The sequence below is a fragment of the Scyliorhinus canicula genome, chromosome 11 (assembly GCF_902713615.1).
Source record: "Scyliorhinus canicula chromosome 11, sScyCan1.1, whole genome shotgun sequence".
Classification (NCBI taxonomy): Eukaryota; Metazoa; Chordata; class Chondrichthyes; order Carcharhiniformes; family Scyliorhinidae; genus Scyliorhinus; species Scyliorhinus canicula.
This window is the reverse complement of record NC_052156.1, coordinates 117759388-117777713: the sequence shown is the minus strand read 5'-3', so window position 1 is coordinate 117777713 and position 18326 is coordinate 117759388. Positions and strand designations below refer to the sequence as shown.

The window sequence follows — 18326 nt, the reverse complement described above, 5'->3', positions numbered from 1 at the left end:
TACCCTTATCAACTCTTTCTGTGACCTCGTCAAAAAACATCAGCCAGTTGGTTAAACATGATATCCCATTCCGAAATCCATTTTGGCTCTTCCTAGTCCACCCACATTTTTCTAGCCTGAATAATTGTGCCCAGAGGCTTGCCCACCACTGATGTTAAACTGACTGGTCCGTAATTGCTGGGGATATCCTGACAATCATTTTTTGATGGCATTTACCACCAGCCATGTCCTCAACACATGGCTGATGTTGATACTTTATTGTAAATGCATTACATTTGTACAATAAAGTTGTCACTTTCTTTACCCATGGAAAACATAGACTGGAAAATAACCCGACACATACTTGAAGTAGGTAATCTTGTGATGAAACAGTTCCAGAGCCCCAGTTTGTAGGATTCACACTGGCTGGACATATGGAGTGGGATTCTCCATCCTGCCGCACCCGTTTTCTGGTGCGGCACACCCCCACCAGCAGCGGGGGTCTCCCGTCCCGGCAGCCAGTCAATGGGGTTTCCCATTGTGGGCACCCACATGCCATCAGGAAATACACGGCCGTGAGTGAATCCAGCCCATGAAATCTGATGCGCTAATTCAGTCCATTAAAGGTTTCGGAAAGGCATCTTACCAACTGTGCACATTCGCTGAACAGGCCACTTTTTATGATGTCACATGAGTTTTTAACTAACGCTTGCTTCAAACTGTTTCCACTGCATGGAGAAAGTGTCTGGGGAATGGAATAAAAACAGAACAAATGCTTAACTCAAACAAACAGACTTTGCAAGACATTGTTAATGGATTAACATAACTCAAGAAGTACCTGGTAGGCATCTGCACACAGATGTTTCACCATCCATGAATTCCCAAAATCAACAGGCTCAATCTCGAGTTGATTGCCGCTGCCCACCAAATCATTATTTTCATTTCCATCAAAATTACCACACAATCCACAGACTTTGTCCTGTATCACAGGGGAGGGGAGGGCATTTGAAGAAAGTAAATTATAGGTCAGATTTATTTGAACAAAGCTTTCCTTGATCATAAATATTTCAGCTGAAACAGTACCTAAATGATTCTCCCAACCCTTTCATTGTTGTATATCATAGTGTTATGATTATAAGTCATTTTAATTCCTAAATAGCTTTTGTAGAGCCTATTGTTTGCAAGAAAAATGAAAAGGGAAAGACAATATCAAATCTAGAATTGTTTGAAAAAGACAAGATGGTAATAGTGCAAGGTATGAACATGATTAAAATCGTCCATTTTGTTATTCTATGTGCCGGACTAGGGGAGAAAACTGGTGTGCAGCTCATCAGATGCACAACCGGCTTTGCTCTCCATATTTTCCAGCACTTAGTAAAACAAAATGCTGGTGACCTGTCTCAAGTCATCATGCTGGTGGGATGGGCCTGCTAGAGCCAATAACGCCAGCCCTCCAGAGATTGGGCCGTCGTGATGGTAAATTTCTTTTTCAAAAGATCCCTCCATGGAGACGGTGACTCCAACCCCTCCAGGGAATCCCACACACAGGACTCCCTGGGAACACAGGGATTCCACCTCCTCACAGACTTCCCCAATTGAAGGCCCCTTGGCACTGTCCCTCAGGGGCAGTACCAGGGTGCCAGGCAGCAGTGCTGGGGTTCCAGGGGGCAATGACAGAATACTGCCCGGCTATTTCCCTCTTGGCCTGGGGGCTGTACTTATCCATGCGCCCTTGTAGGTTCCCTTTGCTGGGTTCCCCTGTTTAAAAAACAGTTGTAAACCTCGCTGACATGATGCCATGTCAATGAGGGAGATTTCCTAAGGTGGGGGGGTACATTACAGCGGAGAAGTCCATGGGTTTGATTCCCGGCTTGGGTCACTGTCTGTCCGGAGTCTGCACATTCTCCCCATGTCTGCGTGGGTTTCATCAGGGTGCTCCGGTTTCCTCCCACAAGTCCTGAAAGACGTGCTTGTTAGGTGAATTGGACATTCGGAATTCTCCCTCTGTGTAGCCGAACAGGCGCCGGAGTGTGGCGACTCGGAGTTTTCACAGTAATTTAATTGCGGTGTTAATGTAAGCCACTTGTGACACTACTAAAGATTATTATTAATGAAATGTTAATGCATTATGCCACTGGTACAGGGGGGGATCTAACCAATCTGAACGTTTTCTGTATGGTTGATAGCTGTACAGAGCTAATTAAACAGACAGAAATGAAAGAAGGCAAAACGGATGGTGTGGCAATGTGATGGATGGACAGATGGATGGGGAGGAGGGAGGAAGAAACCAGGGAAAATTAAACAAGAAAAATCAACTCACCTGGTACTGGCCTTGAAGTTGAACAGAAATTCGAGTGGCCTTGTCCCACAGTATAGAAATCTTTTTACCCAATACAATTACGTAGTAAAGACCAGACCTGAATATCTGAATGTCTCCTTCATTGTTAACGGGCTTTTTGATGGTCACCTGACCAAAGAAGCACATAAGTTAAAACCATATGCAAAAAAGTGACATTTTAAAAGGCTGTCTTATAAAGCCACTTTTAACAAATGAAGAAATAATGATTTACCGATATGGACAAACATTCCTATCTGGCATTCCCATTACATACCTCTCTTCCAAACAGTTCCAACTCTCCTCCATCATAGAGCACCGTGATGTCTTTTGAACATTCTTCTCCTGGCAAACCACAGCCAGTATGTTCCACCATTATGCGAAATGTCCCTTCAACTCCATGACAACTATCCTAAAGTGTATTCGAAAGATGATGAAAGCAAACAAAATAATCAAGTATATAGAAGCATGCTTCTTTGAGGTTTCCACAAGTATGGAGAGTGGAGTCAAAAAGGTTCTTTAGTCAGAAACAGGATTGAAGGATTAGGTGGTACAGTTAAGGGGATTGTAGGAAAATAGGAAATCTAGCAATATTTTCTGCACATAGGGATTGATTTCTTGAAGAGATTATCAGTAGAATTGTGGAATAGTAAAATTAAAGTCTCCACTGTCTGCTTTCCCCTTTGAGAGAGAGCTGACTGTTGGTGATTTAACCTGAGGATCACCATACCTCAGGCAAGGGGCAAGGTTGAGAAGGTAGGGCCTTCATGAATTACCTCAGCCGGTACGGGAATTGAACCCACGCTGTTGGCCTCGCTCTGCATCACAAAGCAACTGTCCAGCCAACTGAGCTAAACCAGTATATTGTAACATAATACCAATGGGAAGGTTTAATTTCTGTCATGGGAAGGGACACAGAGGTATTAGCTCTTGAATCAGAAAGAGAATCTATTGGGTAGTTTGGCAAAGGCTTGACGAGAGATATCAGACCTGGAACTTCAACTCTTTCTCTCCACAGATGCTTGCTGCCTGATCAGCTGAGTATTTCCAGCATTTTCTGCTCTTATGGTTAGGCACCCTAATGCTTTCTCCTGCCAATGCTATGGATTCGAATGCAGGAGTAGGGATGTCTTACTGCAATTATACAGGGCCTTGGTGAGATCACATCTGGAATACTGTGTGCAGTATTGGTCTCCTTATCCAAGGAAGGATGTTCTTGCTTTCGAGGGAGTGCAGCAAAAATTTGCTGCAGATTGCTGGAATGGCAGGACTGAATTATGAGGAGGGATTGAGTCGTTAGGATTATATTCACTGGAGTTTAGAAGAATGAGGGGAATCTCATGGAAACCTACAAAATGTTAACAGGACTAAACAGGGTAGATGCTGGAAGGATGTTCCCCAGGGTGGGGAAAATCCAGAACCAAGGGCCACAGTCTAATGATATGGGATAAACCATTTAGGACTGAGAGGAGGAGAAATTTCTCCACCCAGAGAGTGGTGAACCAGTGAATTCACTACCACAGAAAGAAGTTGAGGCCAAAACATTGTATGCCTTCAAGAAGGAGTTGGATATAGTTCTTGGGGCGAAAGGGATAAAAGGCTGTTGGCGGGAGGCGGGTGGGGGAAGGAAGGTAGGAACAGGTTGCTAAGTTGAATGATCAGCCATGATAATAATGAATTGTGGAGCAGACTGGCAGATCCAAATGGTCTACTCCTGCTCCTATTTTCTATGTTACTAGGGATAGGATTTTCTTCCCTCTCTGTGACATATTCTGCAGTGGCGGAGGGTGGCACACCAATGGCCAGATTTTCAGGTCCCGCCATTGTCGACGGGGTTTCCTGCTGAATGCATCCCTTGCTGCCACAAAACCCGTGACAGCGGCGGGACTGCAAGAGCCAGTTAATGTGAATGGCCAGATCATCCCACCTGAAGTTTCTACTATGTTATACAAGAGCTCAGTTATTTACTTTACAAAAGACAAGGACATACAGTAAACTGTACAAAGATACACTGCCAATGCGTAATCTTACTGGCCAGGAGCATATGTTGGGAAATCCCCATAATTCACCATCTATATCCAACGAAGCTGAGGGTGACTTACAAGCTCAAGGACTTTTATTTTGGAACAGCGGAAGCAGTGGAGGAGTTTGCGAAGGCAGAAAGACTGTGGCAGAACGGAGAAATTGAGAAATGGTCATGAGCCGATGTAACCTCATGACTGTATTTGCTTCTTTTCTGTTTCACTGCGTGCGGGTGTATGGGCTAAAGGAGCCAAGGTTGTATATATTTGGACAAGGGAAGTGATGGGACTTCCATTCGAAATGAGGGCTCTTTGGGGTGTAGGTGTATATGCGGGGTTTGTGTGCTAAAAGGGGATTTCTGGGCTTTTCTAGGGCCATGCAAGGGGGAAAGGGACCCGAGCAGGGGCCTCCACGCTGGCCAGTTTAAGCTGGCCAGTGAATGGGAGTGAGGTGGGGGGAGGGGCTGCGGCCATCTGAGCCTGGCAGAACAGGATCCGAGGGGTCTAGCCGGGGTGGAAAGTTGAGGGGAAGGAACCGAGGTTGGAGGAAGGAGTTTTACAAGAGGCAGTGGAGGGGAGGAGTTGGAGGGGGGGGGGGGGTGTTTACAACTCTTGGGTATCATGTACGGTACTCTTTCAGAGGTTGGATGGCATTGAGTGTAGCGGGGGGTGGGGGGTGGGAGGAATGGACTCTTTAGGTTAATGGTGACCATGGGCGGTCCTGGACTCCTTTTTTTTTTTCTCCTTTGTTTTTTGTTTCCACCGTGGGAGGGTTTGTTTTATTGGATGCATACATTGACAGGTGGGCCGCTGTTTGGGGTGGTGGGAGGATGGGATGGGATCGTTGTTATTGTTAAGGGGATTGATTTAGTGTTTGTTACCGTGTACTGTCTGTGGGTGGGGTGTAAATTTTGAAGGAAAATGTGAAAATGGAGAATAAAAACATTTTTAAAAATTTTAAAAACAGTAACATAATCAATGACATGAACATGGTAGAATAAACATCCCCCCCCCCATCCCCCCGCCCGCAAGTTCAATCTTCAGACACCTCAACTTTAACTGTCTGTTGCACTACATGGGTAGTTATTGGATAGGCATATGGAGTGCACTGGAACGATTGGGAGTAGGTGATTTGATCTTAGTTTCAGACTAGTTCGGCACAACATCGTGGGCCGAAGGGCCTGTACTGTGCTGTACAGTTCTATGTTCTATTGTGAAATGATGCAATAAAACCACATCAAGGAATGCAAGTCTTACCTGAACCAGGACATACTGACATTTGCCTGGGAATGTATACTTCAGACCATCAAATGTTATGTAGTGGGCCTCACCGATCCCGAGGCAGGTGCCATCACAGACTTTGTCAGTGCAGTGCCACTTTCGATTGAGGCATTTGCTACATAAAAAAACAAACAGCAACGAAAAGTAGCTTTGAATATCACTGAGTAGTGTCAGCCATTCAGTCCACAATCACAGTCTGCACTCAATTTTGAGCCTGGAACAAAAGGTCAGTGAGTAAATATGTTGCTAGCTCCAAAGTCAGATACCATTGAAGTTAGGTGTTGTGTCCCATCACTGCCTCAAATTATATCAAGTAATTTGACACATGCTAAACAAATGGTGACTTCCCTACCATGGCTCTGTTCCACTTATCGGGGGAGATTTTAGCCGTCAGCAACAATGGCGATGTTGGCGCACAATAAGGCCAGCATCAGGAAATGCTATTCTCTTCGGCGACATCATTTGTTCCAATTTTCCAGGCCCCTAGCCTGTGGCATAACGAGAATCCCCAGGTAGAGAACTAATTTAAATACATTAGCAACTTATTAGCAAGCCCTCCCATCGGGATTTCCCCCTCACTGAATATTCATCGGGTGCCACTCTGACGCCATTTACAACAGCTCTAGGAGGATGAGAACCTGGCGACCTCACCTTCGAGAGGGATATCAGAGGTGAGTGCTCACGTCACCATCACCCTCCAGAGTGCTTATTGCACAGGGGGCTCTGAAGAGAACGTGGGGAGTTTGCCAAGTGTAACTCGAGGCAGGGGATGGGGTTGCGGCAGTTCATCTCTGCATCTGGGGGGGGGGGGGGGGGTCTCTCACAGGCCTTCGTGGCCCTTCATAGCTGTGAGCCTTGAGGTTTAAAGGGTTCTGGCACATGGTCTGCAGGCATCGCATCCCAATGGCCTCCTTGCTGGGCTTTTGGCGATATCACCGCCGAGGGATTGCTCTTCTAGAGGAGCAGCTGGAAAGTGGTGAAAGCAGGTGAATCCACAGGGTCAGCACAGGGGGAAACTGCAAGATGCCAGACTGCATGTGTAAAGTAGGGGACTATGACAAGGAGTGTTTTCAAGCCTCCTAAAGCCTGAAGACCCTCACACAGAAGGGAGGACGACTACAGTGAGAATGAACCCCCCCACCCACTCCACACACTCATTCAGGCAGCACATTGAAGTCAGAGGGCATGAGATGTATGAAAGGTCAAGGCCAGTTAGTTATGGAGGGCATGCTGTCAGGGAGTAATGCATGGGTAGCTGGCTGTTCAAGTTGGAAGGCTCGTTAAATCTGCACCCCATGAGAGCTTAAGGAATGAGGATGCCCTCGAAGGATGAAGTTGACTGCAAATTGCAGTTTTACAGTCATCACATGTACCTCGTTTGCAACAAGGGGAGACCAGTTGCCTAATCAGCTCTTCCGTGACAAGTTAATTATGTTAATTTAATCAGCATTGCAATGCATGTGTGTGCCACTGATTGGCGCCCAATTGTTAACCCTTTCGAAGCCTAGCCCCCAAGCAATGAACTCCAAGGATAATTCTCACGTCTTCATAACACTGTGGTGTAGTTGCGCATCAGTCACCCATTCAAGGGTTAATAGGTGGCAGCTTATCGTTTCCCCCAACAGGTTAGAATGCAGATCAATTGAATGCACTCAACTGCCCTCATTTCTCACCCTTGCGGGCACCATGTGGCCTGTTGAGGCTCTCAAGGGTCGAGGCACTTCATTCAGGTGGAGTTGAGTGGGGCAACAGTGGTGAAGAGGCTATTGTGTGACGGGAGAGAGTGAGGCTCATTGGAAAGGTGCTCACATAGGTGAATGGACTTGGATGCATGTCCCAGATCCTGCGAGGGCTGTGGGCCAGAGCGTTGTCAGAAATCCGCATAGCTCACTTTGATATTCTCTTCCTTTCAGTTTTTGATGTGACCCGAGGAAGGAGCTGTGCTCTGAAAGCTGGTGATTCGAAACAAACCTGTTGGACTTTAACCTGGTGTTGTAAGTCTTCTTACTGTGTTTCAGTTTTTGATTTGGGAGAATCATGGAGCCAGTTGAGTTGGCAATCTTTTGATTGCGATCAAGCAGGAGCAGCGACATCGATGTGCCACTTTGCATGCCCAGGAACAGTGTCTTGTAGAGGAGTTGGGCTCCTTGGCCTTCCGGGAGCAGGGCTACAGATCACATAGCCAAGGAGGAGACATTCCCAGAAAAGGGCATTCCAAAGCAGGACCTCCTGCCTCCAAATGTCAGAGCTTCAGTGCCGGAGAAGACTGTACCTGCCCAGGAGGTTGATGGACCACCTGTGCCAAGTGATGCAAATGTTGGTACCACATGGACTGGGAGGTCAGCCATTGCCTGTGGCCTTAAAAATCACTGCCGCTCTAAACATCTATGTCAGCAGCTCACTTAAGGGCTGTGCGGCTGACCTGTGAAGAATTTCCCAGTCAGCCTTGCACTAGTGCATAAGGGAGGTTACTGATGTGCTATTTGCGAAGGTCTACATGTATATTAACTTGGACTGAGACCAAGCGAGCTAGGACACCAGGTCCATGGACGTCGCCTGCATACCAGGCATATCCTAGGTGCAGGGAGGTGGCTAATGATGCCAGTGCGGAGGCCACAAATACCCACTCAGACTCGCTACAATGAGGCCCATGTGCCAAAGTGTGTGCTGGTCGAGCAGGTGTTTGAACAACTCAAGATGCAGTTATGGTGCCTGGACCTGTGGGGGACCCTCCAACCCTCCATTACAACCCCCAGAGAATGGCATCATAGTGGTCTGCTGGCCTCTGCATAAGCTGGCAGTGGGTCGAGCAGCTGGGCCAGCAGGAGATGGAGGAGCACCACATCGCCTCAGATGAGGAGGATGTCAAGAGGGTGGCAAGGAAAAACCCACGGAGGAGGAAGGGCTAGCGATGCCTTCACTGACTCTTGGTTTGTTGATGACCAGAACTAGGATATGAAGACCAACATCTGCCTGACATCTGCTCTCTACGGTGGAGCCTGCAGGAGGTCATCATGATGGTGGCTACATTCATGGGCAGGGCACTAAAGTGATTGGCCGGACGCCGCATGAGAATGATGATGGCTTGCAGTGAGGACAGAGTGATGTTCCTCTTCTCCTCTGCAATATGTCTAACTCCTACCTGACAGAACTGAACGTGACCTACCAATGAACAAAGATATCTTGGGGCCCAGAGATGCTGAACGGTTTTGCTAAAAGATCAATGAGTCCTGGAGTGCCGAGATTCCCCCTATAATGTCAAGGGTGGCACAGCGGAACAGTGGTTAGCACTGCTGCCTCAAAGCACCAGGGACCTGGGTTCAATTTCGGCCTTGGGTGACTGTCCATTTGGAGTTTGTACATTCTCCCCATGACTGCGTGAGTTTCCTCTGGATGCTCCGGTGTGCAGGTGAAGTGGATTGGCCAGGTTAAAATTGTCCCTTAGTGTCCAAACCTGTTTTCAAATCTGGTCTCTGCAATTTAATGGAAACATTGACCTATTTAACATAAATGGATTCATATTGCAATTCTATTAAAATACCAGACATGAACATGACACATTTGGAAATAACACTGAGTGTGGGTGTCAATGACATTCCAGCAGAGATTTTGTTTTTAAAATTGGGAGGCTAGGTGGGGTTATAGGGATATGGAGGGGGAGTGGGCTTCTTTCGTAGAGTTGGTGCAGACTCAATGGGCCAAATGGCCTCCCTCTTCATTGTCGGGGTTCCGTGGAATTTTGCAGTTTGAAAACCAGTTCTCTGTTGCCGAGATCTTCCACTGAAGTTCAGGCGCAGATATTCTACCAGGCAGTCTAACATCCATGCCCACACTTAACAGAGGACCAAACCTGTTTACAATATTCCATGATGTGGAGATGCCGTCATTGGACTGGGGTGAGCACACTAGCTTTCGGAGCACTGCTCCTTCCTCAGGTTCCTTCTTCAGCTTCCTCAGAAAGCTAGTGTTTGAAACAAACCTGTTGGACTTTCACCTGGTGTTGTAAGACTTCTTACTGTACAATATTCCAGGCGGTGATTCCCAGGTTCGTGGTCTAACTAGTATTTTGTACTTTTAGCAAGATTTCCCTATTTTTATACCCCATTCCCTTGGATATAAAGGCTAACATTCTGGGATGAAATTACCATTTGGGTTCAAGCTGTGAAAGTAAAAAAGATTGGGCCATTTGAACACATTTATATGTTAACATGGTGAGGCAACCTATCCAGTAGAAATTAGTAACAAGGCAATTTTACAATATTGCACTCCCAGCAGGGAAGCTCATCCACTGGGAACACAAATTAGGAAGTCTGGCACACGATCATTGGAATTTTCCATCTGTTAGTACAAGAAATTATGGAAAGAGCATTTCCCATTAGTGATTTCATAAAATCTGCCAGATAGATTATTTTATTTTCTTGGCAAAGAATACTTCAAATTAAGATTTTTCCAATGTATTGTGTCTTATCAGTGTTTATTTTATTACTCTTGGGCCACATAGATGAGATAAGCTGACAAAACAAATCCTTATAGTCACTTCTTTGGAGAGAATATTTTTTGAACTCTGTTTTTTGTCTCTGCTCGAAGGACAGACATAAAACCATGAGCAGGGCTCCATACTTTACAAAGACTCCCAACTTAAACAAAGATCTCTGCTGGAATGACATCGACACCCACACTCAGTGTTAATTCCAAATGTGTCATGCTCGTGTCTGGCATTTTAATAAGATTACAGTATTAATCCATTTATGTTAAATAGTTTAATGCATCCATTAAAATAGCAGAGACCAGGGGCGAAATTCTCCGACCCCCAGCAGGGTCGGAGAATCGCCTGGGGCCGCCGAAAATCCTGCCCCTGCCGTGGCAGAGATTCTCCGCCACCCGGGAAGTGGCGGGGGCGGGAATCACGCCACTCCGATCGGTGAGCCCCCTGCAGCGATTCTCCGCCCGCGATGGGCCGAAGTCCCACCGCTGGGAGGCCTCTCCCACCGCTGAGGTTTGAACCACCTCTGGTGGCGGCGGGATCGGCGGCGCGACCGGGCCCCCGGGGTCTTGGGGGGCGCGGGCCGATCGGACCCCGGGAGGTGCCCCCACGGTGGCCAGGCCCGCAATTGGGGGCCCCCAATCAGGGATCGGGCCAATGCCCTAGGGGCACTCTTTCTCCTCCGCCGCCAACACGGCCTCCGCCATGGCGGAAGCGGAAGAGAAACCCACAGCGCGCATGCGCCGATGGTGACGTCAGCGGTAGCTGGCCGTTGACGTCACCGCCGGCGCATGCGTGAACCGGCGAAAGCCTTTCGGCCAGCCCCGGCGCCGGGCGGCGGGCCTGAAAGGCCGCTGGCGCCGGTTTTTGCGCCAGTCGGCGTGGTGCCAACCACTCCAGCGTGGGGCTAGCCCCCAAAGGTGCGGAGAATTCTGCACCTTTGGGGAAGCCTGACCCCGGAGTGGTTGGCGCCACTCCCCTACGCCGAGACCCCCCGTCCTGCCGGGTAGGGGAGAATCCTGCCCCAGATTTGAAAACAGGTTTGTTAAATGTTTGAGTCCAGATAACCGCCCAAAGGTGATTCCCAGGTTCGTGTTCTGACAAGATCTGAGGAGGCCTTGCCATTTAACAACAAAATGCTGTTCACAGTCAAGTTAAAGCAGCCAGGGGTTGCTCTCAGTCAGTGGGAAGTATACATATTAAAATATGTGTTTACAGCACAGATTAAATTATAGAAGTGGTGTTGCAAGAATGCTCTGATCACTAAACAACTCATGGGGAGATAGGACCTAATCCAGCAGACGACTCCTCAGATGGCATTAACTTTTCAGAGAGATTTCCGCAATAAATGCATGGACGTTGTCATAATATACATCCAGGTATGTGATGGAGTGCAGACAGGCAGTGATTGACACACAGGATGACCAGTGAGCACACAGAACACAGCAGCCAATCACCAGACAGGACACGACCACTATAAAGCCAGAGGACACCAGTTTTCCCGCTCTCTCGGGATCTAACCTCTGAGACAGTCAGAGCTCGTGAGCAGCAACTAGTGCAAACACCATGTGGTAGTCAGATAGTCTGGTCAGGTCAGCCTCAGGTTTCTAGTCAAGTCAAAATAGTGTCAACCCGGGGGCAGCACAGTGGCGCAGTGGGTTAGCCCTGCTGCCTCACGGCGCCGAGGTCCCAGGTTCGATCCCGGCTCTGGGTCACTGTCCGTGTGGAGTTTGCACATTCTCCCAGTGTTTGCGTGGGTTTCGCCCCCACAACCCAAAGATGTGCAAGACAGATGGATTGGCCACGCTAAATTGCCCCTTAATTGGAAAAAATGGATACTCTAAATTTTTTTTAAAATAGTGTCAACCCATAGTCAAGCATGTATTATAGTTAGTTGATCAATAAAATCGTGTTGCATTTCTTCAAGTGTTGGGAGCCTGTCTCGCTCTACACTGCAGTCCACGTAGACACAGCATACCCAACACATCAGATGTCATTTCAGTTACAACATTGGCGCAACCTATAGGACCTATAAAGGCAGCACAATGGCACAGTGGTTAGCACTGCTGCCTCACAGTGTCAGGGGCCCAGGTTCTTTGGGTGGCTGCCTGTGTTGGGTTTACACGTTCTCCCCATGTCTGTGTGGGTTTCCTCCGGTTGCTCCGGTTTCCTCCCACAGTCCAAAGATGTGTAGGTTAGGCGGGCGTTACAGGAATAGGGCAGGGGAGTGGGCCTAGGTCTTTCAGAGGGGCGGTGCAGACTCGATGGGCCGAATGGCCTCCTTGTGCTCTGTGGGGACTTTATGGATTCTATGAGGATGCATCTATTTATTGTCAATTTGAGGTTAGTTGATTATCTCATGAAAACTACACGCCAAATGCTCAATAAAGTTCAATACAATTGTCTGATCTCATTGTTATGCAATAAACAATTGGGTGAAATATCTAAAAAATAAATCGTTCAAATGTCACAAAACATAATAATAATAGTCGCTTATTGTCACAAATAGGCTTCAATTAAGTTACTGTGAAAAGCCCCTAGTCGCCACATTCCGGCGCCTGTTCGGGGAGACCGGTACGGGAATTGAACCCACGCTGCTGGCCTTATTCTGCATTACAAGCCAGCTGTTCAGCCCACTGTGCTAAACTAGCCCACATGGTGACAGCCAAAGTGCATTAGATAGTGACACACATTTTCTTTTACTCCTATTTGCATTAGCTCTCTGTGACATTGTTTCTGTTTATTGCTGCTGTGCATTTTCCTACCAAAAAAATAATAGAACTTAATGCATGTAGATGTGTGCACTTGTGATCCCCTTGGCTTCAACATTGCTCAGCTTAAAAGCCTCACAATTTGAATGCATGCTCCGGGCATAGGGTCTGATCCATCAGGAGCAGCATTGAGAGCAAGTCTCAATTTTAACTCTGTGCCCCTGGCCGGACAGAGGTAGTCACTTACCTTTACCTTACCTGACCCCGAGGTAAAGGTAAAGTCACCATAGTCCCAGGTGACCTTAGGCTGTATAGAGAGCTGACTGGTGGTGGTTTAACCTAAGATCACCACACCTCAGGGATCACCGCACCTCAGGTGAGGTGTGGTGAGAAGAAGGGGCCTTCATGAATAACCTCAGCCAGTACGGGAATTGAACTCACGCTGCTCGCCTCGCATCACAAACCAGCTGCCTAGCCAACTGAGCTAAACTGGCCCCCTCGGACCCTGAAGCTTCCTGCTGTGACCCAATGTTAACCCAAGCAGGCGAGTGCAACATTAGTAGAGAAGCAACATTGGCCTTCCTTAAATTAGAAAATTGGGTCGCAATGATGTAATCAGGACCCGACTGGAGTATTAGTTGGAGATCTGAGCGGAGAAACAATGATGGATTCCCCATCAGGTCAGGCCTGTCAGATGGGTCATTGGTGAAAACAGTCCTGCAAAAGGTTACATTTAACATTAGGTTCTTTTGTGGGCCATGAGAGGCTGGAGTGCTCTCCCAAGCCTCCTTTATCCAAAGAAATCCACTCCAACTGTCTCAGAGTGCGTTTGTATCCCACTATACCTGGTCAGCAACAGAAGTTAAGAGACCGGACCAGGAGACACACAAGCCATAGCTGTCACTGATCTGAAAGTCAATATTCAACTGGTGACCAAGGATTTATCTCGCCTTCACCCAATGTTAGTCTAGGAATATTTCCAATTGGATGATACAAGACCAAGCCCCCTCCTACTTCAGAGATGTTAACCTAACAGCTCTTCCTTACGCCTGGCTGAAAACTCAGATCCAGGTTCATGCCAGACAGGCAAGGCCAAAAAAAACTAACAGCAACATAAATATGCCCAACAAATTTTGCATCCAAAAGTTTTCTGATACCAAATTAAAACGCATTTCAGCTAGCTCCCAAAGTGTCTGTTTTAATTACAGTGAGTAAAATGTCATTACCAGGTATTGCAGTCTTGTGTGATAGATTCGCCAGGAGCATATTCCTTGCCATTGTGAAGACATGGACACATTCGTGGAGAGATGCATGTGTTCTCAAGTTGTACCTAAATCACAGATCATACATAAGGTATGTATTGCGAGGTAGTTGCAATGCCTTATTTCATTGTGTGTTCAGAGTTCTCACCTTCCCAGGAGGACATATACACCCTGATGTGCACTTAGAGCTCACACAATCCAAGTCATAGTTCTGACACGTCTGCATGCATTCAATGCCTTCTGCTGCAGGATTATCTTCTGGGCAAACAAATCTTCTCAATGGTGGATTACATCTCACCTCTCGTTTGGCTGTAAGGAAGGCATTTGGAGTTTAGCATCAGTTGAGTGCATTTAAAAACAAAACTGAGATGGCATATATGATTTCAGTTACACAACTTGTACAGAATGTCTGCTGTGTGGATATTTGTGGACTAAAAACCATGATGGGTTATTAATTAGGGTGTAAAAGTTATTTTTTGAAGAAATGTTGTCGGGGATTAAGGACATGATTGCTCAGCTAATACACCGGCCACTCTCCTCAGAAACCTTGGTTTGAAGATCCCATGTGATTTACCAAAAATGCTTAGAATTGACACCAAAATTTGTATTTGTTCATCAGATGCTGGTGTTTCTGGTAACGTCAGCATTGATTGCCCATCCCAACTTGCCGTTGAGAAGGTGGTGATGGCCTGCCTGCTTGAATTGTTGCAGCACTTGTGGTGTAGGTGCACATTCAGTGCTGTTAAAGTTCCAGGATTTTACCCAGCAACAGTGAAGGAATAGAAATATTGTTCCAAATCAGGATGTTGTGTGACTTGGAGACTATTAATTGGATAGTAACGGAGTATTTAATTGTGTTCAGATCATAGGCATGGGGATTCACTTGTCCCCCTATAACAGCAGATTGAAAGTGTGGTTATTGAGTTAGGATGTGCATGTTTGTACTGTGTGTCTCTGCAAATAAAAGCTTGTAAGTGTGTAAAGATTAGTCTCCAGTTCTATCCTTCCCTGTCTGGATATCTTGAACAGATGAAAGGGGTCCTTGCAGGTGATGGTGTTCCCATTTGTCCAATTCTCCTGTGTTCTATGTGTTAGAAATCACTGGTTTGGAAGGTGTTGGTAAAGGAGCCTTGGTGAGTTGCTGCACCTTCTACACTGTGCAGCGGTGATGTAGGGAGTGAATGGTTAAGGTGGTGGGAGGGGTGCCAGTCAAGCAGGCTGGATGATATTGAGCTGCTCCAGTGTTGTTGGAGCTGCACTCATCCAGGCAAGTGAAGAGGATTTCATCACACACCTGACTTGTGACTTGTAGATGGTGGACAGGCTTTGGACAGTCAGGAGGTGAGTTACTCATTGCAGGTTTTCCAGCCCCTGACCCATTGTAGGAGCCAAAATATTTAAGCGGCCAGTCCAGTTAAATTTCTGGTCATTGGTGAACTTCAAGATGTTAATGGTGAGGGATTCCGTGATGGTTAAACATCAAGGGGAGGTAGCTAGGTTCTCTCTTTAGGTAACTCCTCCCCACTGCCTCTACACCCCGCCCTCAATCTTCACCCCTTCCCCCAACAATCCAATAATTTTGTCTTTTGAATCTTTGGATTCTCACCTCTGACGCTCTCTTCTGTGTCCAGGAAAATACTTGGTGTATAATGATGGGCCAATTCACTTGCACTGCAATGCATCATACCGTTTTCACAGTAGCTGTAAAAGAATACCAGGTAGTTGAAGCCATTAAAATTTTAAAAAGAAACAACAGCCAGTACAGGCATGCCATCAGCCCGATCAGCCATATTTGGTAGTAGAGACCAGAAAAAGCATGAGAGGCAGAACAAAAACAGAAACAACAGAGGTGGCTTCACATACACAACCTCTCAGTTTTAACACCCAATGCCATTATCTGCACCTTATGGCCAAACAAAACCTTGTTCACGTGAGCAGATTCTGTGAGAATGATTGCTTTGCTTATCACTTCCTATATTTCACCATGCTATTCACAAGCGTAGAAAGTTTACTCAAATTTAATAATCAATCCCAAACCACACACTGGGACTCAGTCCTCGTGTGATTAACAAAATAGTTCAATAAGAAGTCTTACAACACCAGACTAAAGTCCAACAGGTTTATTTAGAATCACTAGCTTTTGGAGCATAACTCCTTTGGATGAGGCTAGTGATTCCAAATAAACCAGTTGGACTTTAACCTGGTGTTATAACACTTCTTACTGTGCCCACCCCAGCCCAACGCCAGCATCTCCACATCATAAAATAGTTCAACGTAGCACAAACTTTCACTCCCCTTACAAACAATTCTCAAACAACGTTATTCTTCAAAGAACAAAAACAGAAATTACTGGACAATCGCAGCAGGTCTGACAGCATTTGTGGAGAGAGAAGGGAGTTAACATTTCAAGTCTGGATGACTCTTTGTCAAAGTAGTTGAGCTTTGACAAAGAATCATCCAGGCTCCCCTCCCTACTTCGATATATCGTCCCAGAACTTTTCATTCCCCAGCATGACAATCCCAGGTTCTTCAATCTTTCATACTGCTTAGGCGCATAAAACTGTTTATCGGTTTGCTTGTGCTTAACTGCACTGTCGCCAATGCCTGACTATCCTTACTGTTGTATGTTGAGCACTGCTGGCTGTACTAGTGCATTGCGCAAACATATTGGGAGACCTTTCTTAAAAACGGGTGGCCGACTTTGAAACCGTTGTGGGGGCCTCATGGACTAGCCATATAATTCCTGTGGCTACAAGAGATAGTCAGAGGCTGTGAATTCTGCCACAACTAGCTCACCTCCTAGCTCCCCAAACCCTGCCCACCATCTACAAAGCACAAGTCGAGACTGTGATGGAATACTCTCCACTTTCCTGGATAAGTGCAGCACCAACAACACTCAAGAAACTCAACACTATCCAGGACAAAGCAGCCCCCTTGATTGGCACCCCATCCACCACCTCCAACATTCACTCCCTCCACCACCAATATACAGTGGCGGTGTGTGCCATCTACAAGATGCACTGCAGCAACTCGCCAAGGCTTGTTTGACTGCAGCTTCCAAACCTATCACCTCGAAGGACAAAGGCAGTGGATGCATGGGAAAACCACCACCTGAAAACTCTCCTCCAAGCTAAACACCATTCTGACTTGGAACTAAATCACCATTCCTTCACTGTTGCTGGGTCAAAATCTCTTCTTAACAGCGCTGTGTGTGTTCCTACAGCACATGGACTGCAGCAGTTCAAGCAGGTGGCTCATCACCACCTTCTCAAGGGAAACTAGTGATGGGAAATAAATGCTGCATCCCAAAAATTAATAAATTTAAAAATAGTAGGCTGGCCTGGAAATGGGTGCCCACCACTCCTAGCTAAAGCAGGGAGGGGGTAGGAGATTGTTAAAATATGCAAATCTAGTCGCCACATCTGTAGAAAGGCTGGGGGCGATTCTCTGAGCCCCGTGCCAGGCCAGAGAAACGCCGCAACTGCGGCATGATGCCCCAACGCCGGCGCACGATTCTCAGAGTGCGGAGAATTGCCGCCTTTTGCGCCAGCGCACTGGAATCGGCAGGGCCGCCGATTCTCCGGCCCGGATGGGCCGAGCGGCCATGTGGATATGACAGAGTCGCGCCGGTGCTGTTCACCCCTGGTCACTGCCGGCGGGAACTCTGCACGAAGGGCCGGGGGTCGGCCTCTGATGGGGTTTGGCCCGCGATTGGGGCCCACCGATCAGCAGGCCGGCCTTTCCCCCCACGGGCCTACTTTCTGGCGTGCCCGGCCCGTGAACACCGACGTCATTGAGTCGGGGCTGGCGCGCTAAAGAAGTCCCCCACGCATGTACAGGTTGGCGCGGCCCAACTGCGCATGCGCGGGTTGGCGCGGCACCCATTTGGCGCCGGGAAAGGAGCCTGGAGCAGCGTGAACCGCTCCAGCGCCGTGCTGGCCCCTTGTGGGGGCCAGAATCGGTCATACCCGGGCCCGGTTCGCACCATCATGAACCGCGACAGCGTTGACATCGGCGCGAACACTTGGGCTCCATTTGGGAGAATCGCCCCCGCTATGTTTAGAACTACCAAGGGGGATGTGGTGTATGCCAGTTCCACCTGTGGTGTACCCCACACAACTGTCAATGAAGGCCAATGCTAAAGTGGTTCTGACCTCCCGAGTACCACATATGATACGGTTCCTACTCTGCACCCATCCTGATGGTCATCATCACTACCAGGAACTTGTGCCGTGCCCATGCACCTGTACATCT

At 47.4% G+C, this 18326-nt stretch overlaps 1 protein-coding gene across 2 annotated transcripts in view; it reads right to left on the bottom strand.

The window, feature by feature from the left end:
* vwf (von Willebrand factor) overlaps positions 1 to 18326 on the bottom strand; it is a 137624-nt gene that overhangs the window by 82239 nt on the left and 37059 nt on the right. For both annotated transcript variants that reach the window (XM_038811190.1, XM_038811191.1), the window contains exons 17-24: positions 15679 to 15773; positions 14221 to 14381; positions 14037 to 14140; positions 5593 to 5731; positions 2592 to 2726; positions 2300 to 2446; positions 818 to 958; positions 626 to 724 (exon numbers count right to left, since the gene is read on the bottom strand). In XM_038811190.1, coding sequence (XP_038667118.1) covers positions 626 to 724; positions 818 to 958; positions 2300 to 2446; positions 2592 to 2726; positions 5593 to 5731; positions 14037 to 14140; positions 14221 to 14381; positions 15679 to 15773 — 1021 coding nt within the window. The remainder of the gene's footprint in view (positions 1 to 625; positions 725 to 817; positions 959 to 2299; positions 2447 to 2591; positions 2727 to 5592; positions 5732 to 14036; positions 14141 to 14220; positions 14382 to 15678; positions 15774 to 18326) is intronic.